The sequence below is a fragment of the Symphalangus syndactylus genome, chromosome 13 (genome assembly GCF_028878055.3).
Source record: "Symphalangus syndactylus isolate Jambi chromosome 13, NHGRI_mSymSyn1-v2.1_pri, whole genome shotgun sequence".
Classification (NCBI taxonomy): Eukaryota; Metazoa; Chordata; class Mammalia; order Primates; family Hylobatidae; genus Symphalangus; species Symphalangus syndactylus.
Window position 1 is genome coordinate 56,233,248 of NC_072435.2, and position 21,930 is coordinate 56,255,177.

General features: G+C 49.0%; 1 protein-coding gene across 5 annotated transcripts in view; it reads right to left on the minus strand.

Annotated features, from left to right (window-relative positions):
- ANKRD27 (ankyrin repeat domain 27) overlaps window positions 1–21,930 on the minus strand; it is a 79,510-nt gene that overhangs the window by 46,674 nt on the left and 10,906 nt on the right. For 4 of the 5 annotated variants that reach the window (XM_055237099.2, XM_055237096.2, XM_063614051.1 and 1 more), the window contains 6 exons: window positions 16,395–16,526; window positions 6,568–6,678; window positions 3,042–3,198; window positions 932–1,086; window positions 187–246; window positions 46–99 (listed from right to left, as the gene is read on the minus strand). In XM_055237099.2, coding sequence (XP_055093074.1) covers window positions 46–99; window positions 187–246; window positions 932–1,086; window positions 3,042–3,198; window positions 6,568–6,678; window positions 16,395–16,496 — 639 coding nt within the window. In that variant the 5' untranslated portion in view covers window positions 16,497–16,526. Of the gene's footprint in view, window positions 1–45; window positions 100–186; window positions 247–931; window positions 1,087–3,041; window positions 3,199–6,567; window positions 6,679–16,394; window positions 16,527–21,930 lie in introns of those variants that run through there. The other variant, XM_063614053.1, reaches the window with a different exon arrangement.

Below are 21,930 nucleotides of genomic sequence, written 5' to 3' on the forward strand. Positions count from 1 at the left end.
GCAGGCAACAGGGTGTGCCTCCCAGCCACTCCACCCCACCCTCACCTCCACTGCCTGCTTCATCAGGCTCATCTGGGCCTCCTGCTTGGCGAGCATTTTCTAGAAGGCAAGAAAAGCACAGTGAAAGGGCTTGGATTTGCATGGGGGTGCACCGCAATTCTCCCTCTCAGAAGTCCTGCTGCTTACCAGGTGAGAGTCCCTCAGAAGCTGCTGGAGACATTTGGTGTAGAGAGCATTCGCTGAATCCTAAACCACATAGAGCAGAGGGACAGGCCACCCTTACCAGCGAGGCCATGACAGGGGAGCTGGAGCGGGTAACACGCCCAGAGCTTCAAGTGTTAACGCAAGCTTTATCAAGTCAATTACATGATTTTTCTCAGCTTTTTTCTTAGGTGTATACGCATTAAAAGCAGGAGAAACTTCCCCTTGGGGGTTAACACAGAGGATAATAATACTCATTTTTATACTTCCCCCTGACTGTACCACTTGGTTTTTTTTTTTTTTTTAGAGACAGGGTATCACTTTGTCGCCCAGAGTAGAGTGCAGTAGTATGACTATAGCATGCTGCAGTCTCAAACTCCTGGGCTAAAGTCATCCTCCCACCTCGGCCTCCCAAGTAGCTGGGAGCATGCCACCACGCCTGGCTAATTTTTGTATTTTCTGTAGCAATGGGGTCTTTTTATGTTGCCCAGGCTGGTCTTGAGCTCCCAGCCTCAAGAGATCCTCCCATCTCAGCTTCCCAAAGTGCTGGGAAGACAGGCTTGTACCACCATGCCCGGTTAAACTACTTTTATAGTTAGAAAGAAACATTTTTAAAAGACTTCAAACAGTGAGGCAGCACCAGGCAGTTCCAGAGGGAACTGAGGGCTCCCGGCGCCCTGCACTGAACCAAGACAGGGCACGCCAGGCAGAGGACCGCACAGCTACTGACTATGTGGTGACGGAGGCTCTTTCTCTCGCATTCTCGGAATGTTCGGTGGAAAGAGGCGATGTTCCTGTCAAATCGCTCAGAGTGTCTTCCCAAGAACTCTCTCACATCTTCAATGGTTTTCAGGGAAAAGGGATCTGAGGGTGCCAAAGGCTCTTCTGAAAAAGAAACAGGTCAGGCCGGCTGAAGCCTCTGCTGGTTCCTGACTCTGTCCTATCCTACAGGGTCTAGGCCCTCTGGGGAGGAGAGCAAATGACCTTATTTCAAGGCACTGCACAAGAACAGCCCAGTTACAGGACACCCTGGAGTCCAGAGAGCCTGGTCCTCTCATGGCCTCTTCCTGGGACAAAACCACACTATCTGGGACCATGGGCAAGACCCCAATTCCTGACAATAAGAGCATCAGTGTGCATGTAGCACACTGTTATCTCAATTTTCTGGGGCAAATGAAGAATTATTATTTATTAAAAATAACGATATCTCAAAGAGGCACAATGCTGGGGCTGGGCGCTATAAGAGACAGCCCTGAAGCTGACACCCAGAGACAAAGCTGGGGTTACTGCTTTGCACAACTCATGGGGGCAACAGTCACATCCTAGGTTGATCACAGGTAGGCTGAGGTCTATGTGAATGCTGCCTCCTGGAATTGTGCAATGCCCGACCTGTGCAACAGCATCCCCGATCGACACCTCCTTAGCCCAGTGACTTTAAGTTCTAGCAGGAACCACTGGAAACAATTATATAGGTCTCCATGTGGCTCTTGAATATTTTCCAGGATGTTTAACCTTTATTAAAAAATAATTTATTGGCCGGGCGCAGTGGCTCCTGCCTGTAATCCCAGCACTTTGGGAGGCTGAGGCGGGCGGATCTTGAGGTCAAGAGATCAAGACCATCCTGGCCAACATGGTGAAACCCCGTCTCTACTAAAAATACAAAAATCAGCTGGGTGTGGTGGCGGGCACCTGTAATCCCAGCTACTCAGGAGGCTGAGACAGGAGAATCACTTGAACCTGGGAGCTGGAGGCTGCAGTGAGCCGAGATTGCGCCACCACACTCCAGCTTGGCAAGAGAGCAAGACTCCATCTCAAAAATAATTAAATAATAATTTATTTTATTGTTTTTGGAGATAGGGTCTTGCTCTACAGCCCACGCTAGAGTGCAGTGGTGTGATCATGGCTCAGTGCAGCCTTGAATTCCTAGGCTCGAGTGACCCTCCCACCTCAGCCTCTTGAGTAACTGAGACTACAGGCATGCGCCACCATGCCCGGCTAATTTTTTTATTTTTTTACTTTTTATCTTTTTTTTGAGGCAAAGTCTCACTCTGTAGCCCAGGCTGGAATGCAGTGGTGTGATCTCGGCTCACCGCAACCTCTGCCTCCCGGGTTCAAGTGATTCTCCTGCCTCAGCCTCCTGAGTAGCTGGGATTACAGGCACACACCACTGCACCTGGCTACTTTTTTTGTATTTTTAGTAGAGACGGGGTTTCCCCATGTTGGTCAGGCTGGTCTTGAACTCTTGACCTCAGGTAATCCACCCACCTCGGCCTCCCAAAGTGCTAGGATTACAGGCATGAGCCACCGCGCCCTGCCAACTTTTTATTTTTGAGACAGACTCTCACTCTGTCACCCAGGATAGAGTACATCAGCGTGATCTCAGCTTACTGCAAACTCCGCCTTCTGGGTTCAAGCAATTCTCCTGCCTCAGCCTCCCGCGTAGCTGGGATTACAGGTGCACACCACCACACCTAGCTAATTTTTATATTTTTAGTGGAGATGGGCTTTCACCATGTTGGCCAGGCTGATCTTGAACTCCTGGCCTCAAGTAATCTGCCTGCCTCAGCCTCCCAAAGTGCTCGGATTACAGGGGTGAGCCACCATGCCCAGCTTGATGTTTTTTATTTTTTTATAGAGACAGGGTCTCACTATGTTGTCCAGGCTAGTTTTGAACTCCTGGCCTCAAGTGATCCTTGCGCCTTGGCGTCCCAAAGTGCAGGGATTACGGGCGCAAGCCACCATACCCAGCCTTGTTTAACCTTTCGACAGCTAAGTCAGGAACAAGTTCAACAAACACATTTCTCTAAAACAGGAGAAAAGGGTTTTTTCTCCCAGAATACCTGAACTCTCTCTCTTTTCCAAAGGATGGGCTATACACAGGATGCTGAAACTCTCTTCTTTTTCATTGTAGAAAGTTTCTTCAAAGAGAATGGGCACTGAGAGAAGACAGGCAAAACCAGCTCCTAATTTAATCCTGTTCCCTTGTATAAAGACATCCTGGAAACAAGAAAGTCATCACTGCACCAGCAGCCGGGGCAACCACATCCCACTCTCAGCCTGGCCCCCGATGCAGCACTTAACCAGACCCTACGGCCTTCACCCCAGTGTGAGTTTGCTGGGGCACAAATACTCTCCTGTTTTGCTTGTTTTGATACTAAAATGTTTCCTCTTTGTTGGCCAAGATACCTGAATCATTTCTATTTGAGACAGAGTCTCACTCCATCACCCAGGCTGGAGTGCAGTGGTGCAACCTCGGCTCACTGCAACCTCTGCTTCCCAGGGTCAAGCAATTCTCCTGACTCAGCCTCGAGTACCTGGCACTACAGGCACCCACCATCACGCCCAGCTAATTTTTATATTTTTAGTAGAGACATGGTTTTGCCATGTTGGCCAGGCTGGTCTCGAACTCCCGGCCTCAGGTGATCTGCCCGCCTTGGCCTCCCGGAGTGCTGGGATTACAGGCGTGAGCCACCACACTTGGCCCACACGGTGCATTTGTTCATCTTTCTAGTTTCCTTCATTTGGAACAGTGCCTCGGTCTTTCTTTGCCTCTCACGACGTTGACATTTTTGTTGTGTACTGCAGACTCTCCCTCCATGTGTTTGGGAGGGTTTGTCTGATGTTTCCTGACAATTAGATTACAGTTTTACAGTTACATGTTTCTGATAGTAATGCCCTGAAAGGGGTGCTTTATCTCTCTCTGTGTATCCTGTTGGAAGGCACATGATGTCAGCTTTTTTCACTGTTGATGTTAACCACGGGGTATGTGTTGTTTTGTTTTGTTTTGCTTTTAAAGCGGAAGCAGGTAGGTTCTGAGAGAGGGAGATTTTATTCCCATTCAGGAATGGCCCTGTTTTTCCCGGCATCCCCATAGTCAGGGAAGCCCGGCCACACTGTCCTCACTGGGGCAGGGGCTGTGTTCAGATGCGGCAGCTGAGGCTTGTGGCGCTGTGACAGGGAAAGGAAGCACTGGGTTGTCAGTGCATCTGCTCTGCCCCGTGGCTCACAAGACACACTGCTGTTTTCCTGCTAGAGATCTGCTCACCCCAGCTGTCGGTCAGCTTAATGATTTATTCTCTTTTGGACACCCAGACCTACAAAGAGGACAGGAGTCGGGCTTTGTGCAGCTGGTCTGCCCCCAACACCCGGCCATGACCACAGTGAGCCGTGCAGGGAGTAGCAGGTGGGATTCAGCCCTGGCCACACTGGCAGCACCAGATTACTTCCATCTCTTAGATAAGGAGAGCTTTCTTACTTTTTCTTTTCACAAAGAACACAGGATTTCTTCTACTAAAGAAAAAGCTCAATGTTTTTTCTGTTGCAACGTTTAAAAAGGATCCAGGTCGGGTGCAGTGGCTCATGCCTGTAATCCAAGCACTTTGGGAGACCAAGGTGGGTGGATCATTTGAGGTCAGGAGTTTGAGACCAGCCTGGCTAATACGGTGAAACCCCGTCTCTACTAAAAATACAAAAAAATTAGCCGGACATGGTGGCGGGTGCTTGCAGTCCCAGCTACTCAGGAGGCTGAGGCAGGAGAATCGCTTGAACCCAGGAGGCGCAGGTTGCAGTGAGCTGAGATCGAGCTACTGCACTCCAGACTGGGCGACAGAGTGAGACTCCGCCTCAAAAAAAAAAAAAAAATGCACTATGTGATTCTAGAGCTAAGAAGAAGAAAAATTTTTTTTTTGCTATGAAAGATATAATTGGTATAATCAGCACAGACTGTATGAGGACAATATGTTGGAGAACATTCTATCAATGCTAAATTATCTGAGTGTGATCACTGCGTTGTGGTTACATAACAGAATGCCTGTTCTTGGGAAATACACACTGAACTGTCTTGGGCTAAAGGGCACAGTGCCTGCAACTTACTTTCAAAAGATTCAGGCCGGGCACAGTGGCGCATGCCTATAATCCCAGCACTTTGGGAGGCCGAGACAGGCAGAGCATAAGGTCAAGATATCAAGACCATCCTAGCCAACATGGTGAAACCCCGTCTCTATTAAAAATACAAAAATTAGGCCGGGCGCCATGGCTCACGCCTATAATCCTGGCACTTTGGGAGGCCGAGGCGGGTGGATCACAAGGTCAGGAGATCGAGACCATACTGGCTAACACGGTTAAAACCTCGTCTCTACTAAAAAATACAAAAAATTAGCCAGGCGCAGTGGTGGGCGCCTATAGTCCCAGCTACTCGGGAGGCTGAGGCAGGAGAATGGCGTGAACCTGGGAGGCGGAGCTGGCAGTGAGCCGTGATAGTGCCACTGCACTCCAGCCTGGGCTGGAGTGAGACTCCGCCTCAAAAAAAAAAAAAAAAAAATTAGCTAGGCATGGTGGCACGCGCCTGTAGTCCCAGCTACTCGGGAGACTGAGGCAGGAGAATCGCTTGAACCCAGGAGGTGGAGGTTGCAGTGAGCCAAGATCGCACCACTGCACTCCAGCCTGGTGACAGAGCAAGATTCTGCCTCAAAAAACAAACAAAAAAAAAAGATTCAAAATAATAATAATAATATGTATCGAGAGACAGCAATAAAACCAGTGTGGCAAGAACGTTAACAGTTTAGGGAGAAGCATGTTTAAGAGTTTTTTCAACTTTACTAAAACATTTGAAATTATTTCAAAACAAAAAGATTGTGTTTTGGGTAGTTTTTTGTTTTGTTTTGTTTTTGAGACAGGGTCTCGCTCTGCTGCCCAGGCTACAGTGCGGTGGCACAATCATGGCTTACTGCAAGCTCAAACTCCTCGGCTTAAGTGATTCTCCCACCTCTGCCTCCCAAGTAGCTGGGACTATAAGCACACACCATCGCGCCTGGCTAAATTTTTTATTTTTATTTTTGGCAGAGATGGGGTCTCGCTATGTTGTCCAGGCTGGTCTCAAACTCCTGGCCTCAAGTGATTCTCCTGCTTCGGCCTCCCAAAGTGCTAGGATTATAGGCATGAGCCACCATGCCCAGCTGAAACAAAAAGCTTTTAAAAACTAAAATATTCATCCCTGATGTCCTATTCGGGGCCAAGAAACTGACAAGCTTTTCATGGCACTGGGATAAAACAACTTCCTCTGGCTCGGACATCAGCAAGAAGGAGGTGTTCCAGCGACACATGGCAGAAACCCCATCACGGGCTCAGGGAGAGATGCTTGGCGCCTCCCGGCCTCCAAGGCAGCAGCTGGGGTCCCGCTTACTGTCACCACCTCCCTTTCCTCCACCACAAAGGCAGGGTCCCTCCAGGCCCCCATGGGGCTGCAGTGTGTGTCAAATGCCACCATTGCCAGTAGCTGTGAAAGGCTGAGAACAGGACTCTCTTCCCTCCCCTCTGGCCCCAAACACCAAGTAGGTGACCCTGGCTGATCCACCAAGAAATTAATACCTTTCCATTTAAGGTCTGAAAATGCTCTTCCACAGGTATCAAAATGTAGGACTCAAACTGACAAGTAGACTGGATGCTGCTCGACAGGCTTCCCTTGCAGGGTACTAAGACCTGGAAAAAACAATTCGGCGGAACATTAGACAGACGTGCCATTTACCACTTCAGCAGAACAGGGTGTGCCCAAAGGTGCTCCAGCTGGACACACAGCGGGACCTGCTGGCAGAGAGAATGCCCGAGGTCCCTTGACAACACGGCCACAGTGGCTGCCAGCTGAGTTGATCTGCTGCTGCTGTTGTTGTTGTTGTTGCTGTTGTGATGGAATCAGCCTCGCCCCACCACAGGCAGAGGGAGGAGGTGAACAGTACAAATCCTTCTCCACCTTCAGATGTGGAGGCTGACAGCTCCTTCCCACACTCACTGAGTCCCCCCCGCCCAAAGCTAGTGGCCCCAGGCTCCCTCTCTATTCTTAACAGTGCAGTTACAAGGACCCAGGGGCTCAGGGACAAGTCCAGACGGAGAGAGGAGCACTTGGAAAGTACAGAAAAGGGAAGCTAAGGCTGGGCGCGGTGGCTCATGCTTGTAATCCCAGCACTTTCGGAGGCCGAGGTGGGCGGATCACGAGGTCAGGAGATCGAGACCACGGTGAAACCCCGTCTCTATTAAAAATACAAAAAAAATTAGCCAGGCGTGGTGGCGGGCACCTGTAGTCCCAGCTACTCAGAGAGGCTGAGGCAGGAGAATGGCGTGAACCCGGGAGGCGGAGCTTGCAGTGAGCCGAGATCGCGCCACTGCACTCCAGCCTGGGCGACAGAGTGAGACTCTCAAAAAAAAAAAAAAAGGGGAAGCTAAAAAAAATCACACATTCTCCCACCATTCAAAAAAGAAACATGGCCGGGCGGTGGCTCACACCTGTAATCGTAGCACTTTGAGAGGCCAAGGCAGGCGGATCACTTGAGGTCAGGAGTTCGAGACCAGCCTGGCCAACATGGCAAAATCCTGGCTCTACTAAAAATACAAAAATTAGCCAGGCGTGGTGGCACTTGCCTGTAATCCCAGCTACTCAGGAGGCTGTGCTTCAGCCCAGGAGGTGGAGGTTGCAGTGAGTTGAGATCACACCATTGCACTACTCCAGCCTGGGCTGCAGAGCAAGACTCTGTCTTTAAAAAAAATAAATAAATAAATAATAAGAACACTTCACATGGATGATGGATGATGGTTTCCTTCTACTCTTTTCGTTACGCTTTTTTTTTTTTTTTTTTTGGAGACAGGGTCTTGCTCTCTCACCCAGGCTGGAGTGCAGTGGCACGATCTCAGCTCACTGCAACCTCTGCCTCCCAGGCCCAGGTGATCCTCCCACCTCAGCCTCCCAAGTAGCTGGGAATATAGGCGTGCACCACCACGCCCAGCTAATTTTTCTGTTCTGTTTTTGTTTTCATTTTTTGTTTCTTTAGTAGAGACAGGGTTTTACCATGTTGCCCAGGCTGGTCGCGAACTCCTGGATTCCAGCGATCTGCCTGCCTCAGTCTTCCAAAGTGCTGGGATTACAGCCATGAGCCACTGTGCCCGGCCAAGAGTGCATTCTTATATGCTATACAGTTAGATTACAGAGTGATTTACCTCACAGTTTCCTGAACATGATATCTTTACATATGAGACCGTGGTCAGCCATGCTATTATTATTATTATTGCCTTTTTTTTTTTTTTTTAGAGTCAGGTTCTCACTCTGTCACCCAGGCTGGAGTGCAGTGGCGCAATCATAGCTCACTGCACCCTCAACCTCTGGGCTCAAGCCATCCTCCTGCCTCAGCCTCGTAAGTAACTGGGACAACAGGTGCACACCACCATGACCAGCATTTTTTTTTTTTTTAAGTAGAGATGAGATCTCACTATGTTGTCCAAGCTGGTCTTGAATCCCTGGTCTCAAGTGATCCTTCCACCTTGGCCTCCCAAAGTGCTGGGATGACAGTGATGAGCCACTGTGCTTGGTCCATTGTATTATTCTTTCTACCTTTATATGTTTGAAATTAAACATAATAATCTGAAATGTAATAAAAAATTAAAATAAAGGGAGGCCCTTAGATATTAGGCTAGAAGAAACGACCTCAAGGCTCCCAAGTGGCCTCACCATTGCAGTTGGCAGACAAAGAAGATCCTAGAGGCCAAAGTGGGCCACAGGCAATGGGATCTAAAGAGCCAGTCCTCAGGTGTTTAATGCTTGAAGTCAGAGATGGCCTCCCTCCAGCTGCAGCATGAAGGACTCACACCATCCCATTCAAGGAAGGGCCGTGGCTGGAGGGCCTTCATCTGGCCTCTGGGAAGCAGGAACTTTTTTTTTTTTTTTTTTTGAGACGGAGTCTCACTCTGTCACCCAGGATGGATTGCAGTGGTGCGATCTCAGCTTACTGCAAGCTCCGCCCCCCGGGTTCACGCCATTCTCCTGCCTCAGCCTCTCGAGTAGCTGGGACTACAGGCGCCCACTACCACGCCCAGCTAATTTTTTGTATTTTTAGTAGAGATGGGGTTTCACCGTGTTCGCCAGGATGGTCTCGATCTCCTGACCTTGTGATCCGCCCGCCTCAGCCTCCCAAAGTGCTGGGATTACAGGCGTGAGCCACCACGCCTGGCCTCGGAAGCAGGAAGTTCTAAGGGGCCTCAGAGAACTCTGCCCCACTGTGCCCACATGCTGCCCGCTTGTTTGCGTCACCTTCTCCACCTCCCCGACTTGCATAACGCATGCCTGGCCCCATTCACTGTATCCCCACTGTCAAGCACACTGCTGGACACAAGGCAGGTGCCAGTGCATGTTTGCTGGGTAAATTGGGGGCCCTCAGGACCAACCCTTTCCCCAACCAGTTTTCTGGCAGACACAAAAAGGAGCTCTAGTTCCTCCTATGCCAAGAAAGAGAGAGGCCCCTGCTGCCCAGAGCATTTCATAGCAAGCAGAAGCCAACGCTGGGCTCTCAGGCTCCACCCATCCCCACAGCAATCTTGCTGAGACGGGGGAGGAGTCACCTGGGATGGGGGGTAGGCAGCTAGGCCAGCAGCCTCCGGGCTATCCCTTAGGGGGCTTCAAACTACTTCTGGAGTAGCTGTGGAGTTTTTACTGCCGGCAAAGACTTTTCAGTTATCAGCATAGACAAAGTTCAGAGTTACTGTGTAGACTAGAAGGTGGGGACCTGGAAATTTCAAGGCTTAACCAAAAAATGGTTTATTCTAGCCCCTTTAGAAAGAATTTTTAAAATAACAGTAATTAAAGAAAGGCCAGGTGTGGTGGCTCACGCCTGTAATCCCAACACTTTGGGAGGCTGACGCAGGTGGATCCCCTGAGGTCAGGAGTTTGAGACTAGCCTGGCCAACATGGCAAAACCCATCTCTATTACTAAAAATACAAAAATTAGCCGGGCGTGGTGGCGGCTGCTTGTAATCCTAATTACTCAGGAGGCTGAGGGAGGAGAATTGCTTGAATCCGGGAGGCGGAGGTTGCAGTGAGCCGAGATCGCACTGCTGCATTCCAGCCTGGGCTACAAGAGTGAAACTCCATTCTGGGGGTAGCGTTGGTGGCGGGGGTGTAGGGGGGATGTCCTGCAGGAGCTGGAGCTGCATTTTATGGGGAAAAACAAAAGGAGACAGGCGCGGTGGCTCACACCTGTAATCACAGCACTTTGGGAGGCTGAGGCGGGTAGATCACTTGAGACCAGGAGTTCGAGACCAGCCTGGGAGACAGGGCAAAACCCCGTCTCTACAAAAAATACAAAAATTAGCCAGGCATGGTGGTGCATGCCTGTAGTCCCAGCTACCTAGGAGGCTAAGACAGGAGGATCACTTGAGCCGAGGAGGCGGAGGTTGCAGTGAGCCAAGATCACGCCACTATACTCCAGCGTAGGTGACAGAGCAAGACCCCATTTCAAAATAAAGAAAGAAGGAAAGAAAAGTCAAATAAAAGGCAAGAATCTGCCTGAGTGGCACATACTCCAGGGCGCCCTCCTGCCTCCTCCCCAGGCTGGATTAAGCACTCCACAACTGCCCACACTGCCTTCTGTCCTGACACTCATTCCTCTGGCCTGCAAATGGCCTGTTTCTGGAATTCCCTGAAGGCGTGCCAAGTTCCCCACTGATCGTGTAACCTTGAAACCTGGCACGGTGCCTGGCGTGGAGTGGATGGCCACGGCTTGTTGGAAGCATCTATACTAAATAAATCCTGAGAACTGGAGCAGGAGTCTCAGCGACCTTAGCTTGGATGAAAGTCAGTTCCTGGGGCTTACAAGACATGCCGCTAGGCTCCCAGACTAGGCCCCCGGAGCCTATTTACCCCATTAAATCAGACACCTCAATAAAAGGACCAAGTTCAATCTCCTTTGAAATTTTTGTTTTTCTTGTAGGCAAAGGGGCCAGTCTCCTGGTGCACCTGGGAAACCTAGAGGACTTTCAACCCTGCACTAAAGCCCCAGGGACGCAGACCTGCCCAGCCTGCTCTGAGGACGCCGCAGGTGTGTAATTAGCCGGATAGTTGTAAGCACAGCGGTGACTTTTAGAAGCAGTGGGGGTGTCACGGGCCTCTGAGATTGAAATTTGAAATCTGGGTGAGCACAGGAGAAAGCGCTTCCACTGTCCAATCAGATAGCAGAGGAGGGCAGGAAGGAGACACCTGCCTGGATGTGGGGACATCCCCACAAAAGGAACACCTGGGAAGGAAGGCGCCTTGAGGCGTGGTGGGGCGGGGGCGGGGACAGGGGTGGCGGGGGAGGGAAGGAGCAGTCAAGCTGCACCCTCAGCTGCCCCACACACACTGCTGCAGGGCCACACGGAGATGAGGCGGCCCAGCAGCTTGGACGCAGGGAGAAGCGTGGTGCAGTTCACTCTGAGGGAGACACTTTTTTTGTTTGTTTGTTTTGTTTGTTTTTTTGATATGGAGTCTCGTTCTGTTGCCCAGGCTGGAGTGCAGTGGCGTGATCTCAGCTCACTGCAACTTCCGCCTCCCCGGTTCACGCGATTCTCCTGCCTCAGCCTCCCCAGTAGCTGGGATTATAGGCGCCCGCCACCACGCCCGGCTAATTTTTTGTATTTTTAGTAGAGACGGGGTTTCACTATGTTAGCCAGACTGGTCTTGAACTCCTGACCTAGTGATCTGCCTGCCTCGGCCTCCCAAAGTGCTGGGATTACAGGCGTGAGCCACCATGCCTGGCCGAGACATGTTTTTAAGTGATTTCACATTTTTTGGAGCCTGATAAAGGACTCTGATCTCCAGGGCAGACTCAAGGGCAGTCAAACTTGGTACAAGGTTACGACCAGCCTGGGCAACACAGTGAGACTCCATCTTTACCAAAATATTAAAAATGAAATAAAGTTGGTACAATGTCCAAACTTCATGGAAAGACATTTGGTATTCAACTGCTGAGGCCACGGGGATCCCTTAGAGGTGACAGAAAGGATGGCATTTTCCTGGAGACCATCAAGATATTCGACTTTTTCTTTCAATCCATAAACATACGTAGAGCACAACTGCGGACTGGACAGGTGTGGGTCCATGTCCCTCATCACACGGACAAGAGGGGGCCGGCATGGGCCAGCAAACCTGACCGGTGTGACAGTGATGGCAGCTCCTGCACTCTGCTGATTTCTGCTGAGAAGCTGGCCTCCCTGATTCTTTTCTCTTTTTCTTTTTTTTTAGAGATGGGGTCTCACTATGTTGCCCAGGCTGGAGTGCAGTGGCTACTTAGAGGTGCAATCCCACTACTGATCAGCACAGGAGGTTTTTTTTGTTTTTTGTTTGTTTGTTTGAGATAGAGTCTTGCTCTGTCGCCTGGGCTGGAGTGCAGTGGTGCAATCTCGGCTCACTGCAACCTCCGCCTCCAGGATTCAATAGGTTCTCATGCCTCAGCCATCCAAGCAGCTGGGATTACAGGTGCACACCACCACATCTGGCTAATTTGTGTATTTTTAGTAGATATGGGGTTTCACCATGTTGGCCAGGCTGGTCTTGAACTCCTGACCTCAAATGATCCGCCTGCCTTGGCCTCCCAAAGTGCTGGGATTACAGGCATGAGCCACTGCACCCGGCAAAGCATGGGAGTTTTGACCTGCTCCATTTCCAACATGGCAGTGTTCACCCCTCCTTGGGCAACATGGTGGTCCCCCACTCCTGGGAGGTCACCATATTGATGCCAAACTTAGTGTGGAGATGCAGTCAGCATAGCTCACGACATCCCAGAGCTCCTGGGCCAGCGATCCTCCTGCCTCAGCCTCCTGAGTAGCTGGGACTACAGGCCTGCGCCCACATGCCTGGCAACCTCACTGATTCAAGTCCACCAAACAAGGCTGAGGAAGACCAGAGGCTCACTGCTGCCCCATGTGGACCCCAGCAGTTCCTTGTGGATGGCCTGGATCTCAGGAGGAGCTGGACTGAGGGTCTGGGGTTCTGTGGGGGAACCCCAGATGGCACAGCCTAAGAAGAATCTCCATTCTCCGGTGTCCCCGAAAGGAAGGCGATAAGGCAGAAAAGTTCATTCAAAATCCCTGTTTTGCTAAAGTGGGCTTGAGTGGGATCCCATGACTTGTAGCTGAAAAGCACTTAGTTGGCCAGGCATGGTGGCTCATACCTGTAAACCCAGCACTTTGGGAGGCCAAGGCAGGAAGACTGCCTGAGTTCAAGGCCAGCCTGGGCAAGAAGTTGAGAACCCCGTCTCTACAAAAATTACAAAAGTTAGGCCGGACGCAGTGGCTCACGCCTGCAATTCCAGCACTTTGGGAGGCCGAGGCAGGTGGATCACTTGAGGTCACGAGTTCAAGACAAGCCTGGTCAACATGGTGAAACCCCATCTCTACTAAAAATACAAACATCAGTCAGGCATGGTGGTGGGTGCCTGTAATCCCAGCTACTTGGTAGGCTGAGGCAGGAGAATCGCTTAAACCCGGGAGGCAAAGGTTGCAGCAAGCCCAGATAGAGCCACTATACTCCAGCCTTGGCAACACAGTGAGACTCTGTCTCAAAAAAAAAAAACAAAAAAAAAAAAAAAAAAGAAAGAAAAGAAAAGAAAGAAAGAGAAAAGCCTGAAGTGGCAGCCACCGGGCTCAGTAACACCATGCTGGGCAAGATAGAGCTTCCCCAAAGAGCTTCCACAGAAATAACTATGCCAACAGTGTGACACTTCTAAAAAGCTAGATAAAGATATATATGAAAATATGCACTTGTATAGACAGTAGTTTAAAATATCATACAACGAAGACAGGAAGGGAGGAAATATTCCCGCAGTACGGCCAGGCCCTCCTTGATCCATGCCTGCCTTGCGTCCCGTACTTTTCCTCTGCGACACTCACCACCACCGTAATTAGTAGGCACTCGCTCAGTGAATGACTATCTCTCACACTAGAATTTAAGCTCCATGAGGGTAAAGATGGTGATCTAGGGCCGGGCGTGGCAGCTCGCACCTGTAATCCCAGCACTTTGGGAGGCTGAAGCAGGAGGATCACTTGAGGCCAGGAGCTCAAGAACAACCTGGGTAACATAGTGAGACCCCATCTCTACAAAAAATAAAAACCAGCCAGGCGTGGTGGCACATGCTTGTAGTCCCAGCTACTCAGGAGGCTGAGGCAGAAGGACTGCTTGAGTCTAGAGGTTTGAGGCTGCAGTGAGCCATGTTCATGTCACTGTACTCTAGGCAGCCTGGGGAACAGAGCAAGACCCTATCTCAAAAAAAAAAAAAAAAAAAAAAAAAGATAGTGATGTGTGTTTCTGTTTCTTGGTGAATCCTCACCATCAAGCAAAGTGTCTAGTATACAGCAGCTTTTAATAATTGCTGTGAAATGAAGAGATGACAACGAATGTCTTTGGTGAATTTTATGAGATTTTTATTTGGAAAGAGCTATATTCTCTAATTTTTAAAATAATGAACTTTTTGGCTTCTCAAATCTAAAGTAAGAAGATTGTGGTGAAGAAATATGCATCACAAAACTAATCATAAAAACTGGAAAAGATGTCAAGAAACCTAGCTTCTCTTTGGGAGACGGAGGCAGGCGGATCACTTGAGGCCAGGAGTTCAAGACCAGCCAGGACAACATGGTGAAACCCCGTCCCTACTAAAAATACAAAAATTAGGCCGGGTGTGGTAGCTCACACCTGTAATCCCGCACGTTGGGGGGCCGAGGCGGGTGGATCACGAGGTCAAGAGATCAAGACCATCCTGGCCAACATGGTGAAACCCCATCTCCACTAAAAATACAAAAATTAGTTGGATATGGTGGCACACGCCTGTAGTCCCAGCTACTTGGGAGACTGAGGCAGGAAAATCGCTTGAACCTGGGAGGCAGAGGTTGCAGTGAGCCGAGATCGCGCCACTGCACTCTAGCCTGGGTGACACAGCAAGGCTCCATCTCAAAAAAAAAAAAAAAAATTAGCCGGGCATGGTGGCTTGTGCCTGTAATCCCAGCTACTCAGGAGGCTGAGGCAAATCGCTTGAACCCGGGAGGCAGAGGTTGCAAAGAGTCAAGATCGCGCCACTGCACTCCAGCCTGAGCAACAGAGTGAGATTCTGTCTCAAAAAAAAAAAAAAAAAAGAAACCCGGTTTCTGATGGCAGAGCTTGGCCTGCGCAAAATGAAAGTCAAGTCCAGGCCAGGCACGGTGGCTCATGCCTGTAATCCCAGCACTTTGGGAGGCCAACGTGGGCGGATCACCTGAGGTCGGGAGTTTGAGACCAGCCTGGCCAACATGGGTGAAACTCCATCTCTAGTAAAAACACAAAAATTAGCTGGGTGTGGTTGCACACACCTGCAATCCCAGCTACTTGGGAGGCCAAGGCAGGAGAATCGCTTGAACCTGGGAGGCAGAGGTTGCTGTGAGCTGAGATCATGCCACCACACTCCAGCCTGGGTGACAGAGCAAGACTCTGTCTCAAAAAAATTAATAAATAAAAATAAAAATAAATGAAAGTCAATTCTGGCGTCCCTGAGAGGATGCTGAGAACCTGAAGCCACACTCAGCTAACCTGACTTCTCCTTCAGTTCAAACCCTCAGGCACCTCACATACCTAAGTAAAGTTGCCCCACGGGATAAGAGAAGTGGACATCCATTTGAGAGAGTAGGGGACAACAGACAAAAAGAAGGAAGACTCCTCAAGCAGAGGCCACAGACGACACAAATGCACCCAGGATACTGTGTCCCCCAGTGCTGTCCAAGTAGGATGCCCGCCAAGTTCACTGACCTGAGAACTGGAAAGACCCACAACGTGGAGCCCGCCCTCCGTCCAGGCAGATGCCCCCACCGTGACAGGCGACAGCATCTCCTGCCTGCTTTTCATTCCTGTTACCTGGCTGCCCCTGAAGGCTTCTGACGTTTTGGCCTCTACCAGAAAAGTTCTTTCATCATGGTATTTCCCTTTGGAAAAGCCTTTCAAAGCAGTGTATGAGTTCGTTTACTCGGTCCCTTATTCTATGAGGGTGAGCACCCACCTCCCAGACAGACCAGGACTCATGAGGCCCCAGAGAGCACAACTCATTTTAGCCCTGGAGAAGCCTCCATAGGCAAGAGAGAAACAAGAGAGCACTGCAGCGTGAGACCAAGTGTCACTGGGGGTGCTCCACGAAAGGGCACAGTTAGCCACAGGCAGGGGCCAGGAGTTCAGAGAAAGTATTACAGCCTGGACTGCAGTCCCCGGAGGCTTCCTGGAAGGAGCGGCTCACGGGGGCCCCCCGCTGCTCACTCACAGACCAAGCACACTGCTGGGAGCTTGCTAAGCTGGGTTTATAACGAACTCCCTCCAAACTGAGCTTTAGTCTACCACGTGTCTGGAACCATTCATGCCTCAGGACAATCCTGAGGCTCAGTGCACTTACAATGCCATGGATTTGGGCCACTTTGCTGCATAAGTCGGGGCGCCACTTTTGCAGAGCCAGATAGAAAGGATTTTTCAGGAGGTCTTCATCATACAGAGCCATATGGACTTCAGATGGGTCAGAGCAAATCTCCTGCAGTAAGGGAGGGAAAAGCAGTGAATGGCCATTTTCCAGTTTATGTAACACACGAAAGTCTGCATCTGATGCATCTAGCATTTTCTTTTTTTTTTTTTTTAGACAGAGTCTCACTCTGTCGCCCAGGCTGGAGCGCGGCTTAGCCTCAGGAGTAGCTGGGACTACAGGCGCCCACCACCACACCCGCTAATTTTTGTATTTTTAGTAAAGACAGGGTTTTGCCATGTTGGCCAGGCTAGTCTTGAACTCCTGACCAGCAGGTGATCTGCCCACCTGGGCCTCCCAAAGTGCTGGGATTACAGGCGTGAGCTGTCACACCCGACCTGCATCTGGCAATTTCTAAAGAGTATCCTCCAAATAAAAAAGGATTCACGACATGCAATTTTCTTCTCCCACAGACTTACTCCACCAGGAAATCTCAAATATAACCCACCAATTCCAAGATGACCCGTTTATTAGCTAATGTAGAAATTATGTTCAAAAAATCTTGTTAAACTCCAAGTCTTGGCTAAAGTATAAATGGCTATTTTTAGAACATCCTACATGACCAAAATTATGACATTCTCAAGATACTCATGTATTTTTAATGAAATATTTTAGCACATGGAAAAGTACTGAGTAATAATGCAAACCTAGCACCAGAATTAAGGAATCATCACATTTTGCTATGTTTGCCTCAGATTTTCTTTTAAGAAATAAAGTGGAAGCCAGGTGTGGTGGTTCATGCCTGTCATCCCAGCACTTTGGGAGCCTGAGGCAGGAGAATCCCATGAGCCCAGGAGTTCAAGACCAGTCTGGGCAATACAGCAAAACTCTCATCTCTACAAAAATAAACAATTATCTGGGTATGGTGGCATGTGCCTGTAGTCCCAGCCACTCGGGAGGCTAAGGCAGGAGGATCCGCTTGAGACCAGGAGTTGGAGACCAGCCTGGACGATATAGCAAAACACTATCTCCCCAAAAACTAAAATAATAAAATAATAAAATTTCTGTTAGTCTGTGCTATGGTCTAAATGTTTATGTCCCCGGAAAACGCATATGTTAAAATACTAACCCGATAGGTGGGGCCTTTGGGGGTGATTAGGTTACAAAGGCAGAGCCTTCATGAATGAGATCAGTGCCTTTCATGAATGAGATCAGTGCCCTTATGCAGCCGGGCACAGTGGCTCATGCCTGTAATCCCAGCACTTTGGGAGGCCAAGTCAGGCGGATCACCTGAGGTCAGGAGTTCAAGAACAGCCTGGTCAACATGGTGAAACCCCGTCTCTACTAAAAATACAAAAATTAGCTGGGCGTGGTGGCACATGCCTGTAGTCCCAGCTACTTGGGAGGCTGAGGCAGGAGAATCGCTTGAACTCAGGAGGCAGAGGTTGCAGTGAGCTGAGATCACACCACCGCACTCCAGCCTGGGCAACAGAGCGAGACTCCGTCTCAAAAAAAAGAAAAAGAAAGAGGCCTGGGAGAGCTCCTTTGCTCCTCTGGCCACGTGAGGTTACAGAAAACAGACAGCTGTCTATAACGCAGGCCCTCCCCAGACATCCAACCTGCAGGATCTTCACCTTGTACTTCCCAGCCTCCAGAACTGTGAGAAACACATTTCTGTCATTTTCAAGCCTTCTGTTACAGCAGCCTGCATGGGCTGAGATAGTCTATGAGTATAAAGTCATATCCCACTGTTTTTAATTTTCATTGGTTCATTAATTAAATGAATTTCTTTCTGTTATGTAAATTGCCTGATCATGTCTTTTGCTCACTTTCCTGCTGGGTTGTTGGCCTTTTTCTTAGGATTTACAGTTCTTTACACATCTGTATACTAAAGTTGTAAATATCAACTCCCAGCCTGGCTATAATCACAGCACCTGGGGAGGATGAGGTAGGAGGATCACTTGAGGTCAAGAGGTCAAGACCAGCCTGGGCAACATAGCGAGACCGCATCTCTACAAAAAAAGTTTTAAAAATTAGCCATGTGTGGTGGTGCATGCCTATAGTCCCAGCTACTAAGGAGGCTGGGGCAGGAGAATCACTTGAGCCCAGGAGGTTAAGGCCACTATGAGCCATGATCACACCACTGCACTCCACCCTGTGTGATGCAGCAAGATGCTGTCTAAAAAAAAATATATATATATATATATACACACACACACATATACACACACTCCCACATATACTCATATCATCTCCTAGTCTGTAACTTACTTTTTCATTTTGTCAAATGGGTGTGTTCAGAAATAGAACTTTGCATGTTATTTATTTTGAGACAGGGTTTCACACTGTCGCCCAGGCTGGAGCTGGAGTCCAGTGGCATGATCGTAGCTCACCGTAACCTTGAACTCCTGGGCTCAAGAGATCTGCCACCTCCCACCTCAGCCTCCAGAGCAGCTGGGACTGCAGGCATGCACCACCACACCCAGCCTTTTTTGTATTTTTTACTTTTTGTAGAGATGAGATTTTGCTGTGTTGCCCACGCTGAACTTGAACTCCTGGCCTGATTCAATCCTCCCACCTCAGCCTCCCAAAACGCTGGGATTACGGGCATGAGTCACTGTGCCTGGCCAGAAGTTTTGACGTGAATGGACAGTCATCCTTCAGTATACTTGGGGGATTGGTTCTGGGACCCTCTTGTATACCCAAGTCCACACATACTCAAATCCCACGGTGGGCCCTGTGGAACTCACATGTCTGTGTCAGCCCTCCATATACAGAAATTTGCATCCTGTGAATATGGTATTTTCAACCTGAATTTGGTTGAAAAAAACACATGTAAGTGGACCCACACCGTTCAAACCCGTATTGTTCAAGGATCAACAATAATTGGATTTGCCACTCTTTGCTTTTAAGGTCAGTGCTTTTTGAGCCTTAGGAAATCTGTAATTGGCTTGTCTATCCTCTGGCAGGTCTTTTTGCAAAGTGACTTCACTATTCCCCCATCAGAAGATAGAGTAGGCCAGGTACGGTGGCTCACGCCTATAATCCCAGCACTTTGGAAGGCCGAGGCAGGCAGATCACTTGAGGTCAGGAGTTCGAGATCAGCCTGACCAGTATGGCAAAATCCCATCTCTACAAAAATACAAAAATTAGCAGGGCGTGGTGGCATGTGCCTGTTATCCCAGCTACCTGGGAGGCTGAGGCAAAGAATCGCTTGAACTCAGGAGGCAGAGGTTGCAGTGACCCCAGATCCTGCCACTGCACTCCAACTTGGGCAAAAGAGAAAGACTCAGTCTCCCAAAAAAAAAAAAAAAAAAGCAAGTAGACTCATTTCCGCAGCCCCTGAATCAGAGCCAGCCCTATGACTTGCTTCAACCAACAGGCAGAATCGATGCTGTACAATTTGTGAGTGTCAGCTTCAACAGGTCTTACAGGGGCTGGGCACAATGCCTCACTCCTGTAATCCCAGCACTTTGGGAGGCCAAGGCAGGAGGATCACTTCAGGCCATGAGTTCGAGACCAGCCTGGGCAAAATAGCAAGAACTTGTCTCTACAGATAATAAAATACAAAAATTATCCAGGTGTGCTGGCACATGCCTGTAGTCCCAACTACTCAGGAGGCTGAGACGGGAGGATCACTTGAGCCCAGGAGTTTGAGGCCGCAATGAACTATGATTGAAACACTGCACTCCAGCCTAGGCAACAGAGTGAGACCCTGTCTCTTTAAAAAACAAAAAAAAAGGCCAGGCACAATGGCTCATGCCTCTAATCTCAACACTTTGGGAGGCCTAGGCGGTTGGATCACTTGAAGTCAGGAGTTTGAGACCAGCCTGGACAACATGGTGAAACCCCGTCTCTACTAAAATACAAAAATTAGCCGGGCGTGATGGCATGTGCCTGTAATCCCAGCTATTGGGAAGGCTGAGGCAGGAGAATCACTTGAACCCAGGAGGCAGAGGTTGCAGTGAGCCGAGATCACGCCACTTCACTCCAGCCTGGGTGACAGAGTGAGATTCTGTCTCAAAAACAAAACAAAACAAAAAGTCTTAGTACATTCAAGAAATAAGAAAAGTAAATGTATATACATACATACACACTTATAAAAGGCCTTGCGGATTCCATTCTCATTCTCTTGGTACCCCAAGATCCCAATGGTATGAAGAAGCCCACGTGCTGAAAGGCCATGGGGGAAGAGCGAGGCCTAGGTGGCCCAGCGAGCACAGCCAACCCACCAGCAGAATACAACCCCTTGAGGGAGCCCAGCTGAGACCAGCAGAGGAACCACCCACCCAACTCACACAACGTAGGAAGTAATAAATTGTGGCAGTTTGAAGTCACTACATTTTGGGCGGGTTTGTTACACAGCAAAGGCTACCTGAAACCACGTCCTTTCCAATTTCAAAGCCATAAAGATAGTCCTTATGATTTCTAAAAAGATTAAAGTTTTCTATTTTTAGGTCTTCAATCCATCTGGATTTTTGTACATGCTATAAATCGAGTGTCTAATTATATTTCTCCATATAGTAAGCCAATTGTCCTATCATCATTTTTTTAATATTCTATCCATTTCACACTGGTTGATAATGCTACGGTTGTCACACTCCAAGATCCCATATATGTTTAGCCTGTTTCCAGGCTCTACTCTGTTTCAAGGGTCTCACTGTCACTTGTGAAAAATACAATTATGTATATATTACATAGAAATACACAATGTCATTTTAAATTTTCTAGTAGCACATTAAAAAAGAAATATGGTGCAATTAATTTTAATAATATATTTTATCTTAATATATCCAAAATATGATATTTTCAACATGTGACCATTATTTATTTTGTTTTTTAGAGACGGGGTCTTGCAATGTTGCCCAGAACAGAGTGCAGTGGCTATTCACAGGCACGATCTCAGCTCACCACAGCCCTGAACTCCCAGCCTCAAGCAATCCTCCCATTTCAGCCTCCCAAGTAGTTGGGACCACAGGTATATGTCACCGCACTTGACTTGATCATTATTTAAAAGTTATTGGCTGGGCACAGTGGCTCACACCTGTAATCCCAGCACTCTGGGAGGCTGAGGTGAGTGGATCACCTGAGGTCAGGAGTTCAAGACCCTGGCCAACATCATGAAACCCTGTCTCTATAAAAATACAAAAATTAGCCACGTATGATGGCGGGTGACCGTAATCCCACCTACTTGGGAGGCTGAGGCAGGAGAATTTCTTGAACCCAGGAGGCAGTGGTTGCAGTGAGCCGAGATTGTGCCATTGCACTCCAGCCTGGGCAACAGAGCAAGACTCCATCCCCAAATAATAATAATAATAAAAAGTTCTTCATGATGGCCGGGCACAGTGGCTCATGCCTGTAATCCCACCACTTTGGAAGGTCAAAGCAGGTGGACTGCTTGAGTCCACGAGTTCGAGACCAGCCTGGGCAACATGGTGAAACCCCATCTTTACAAAATACAAAAATTAGCCAGGCT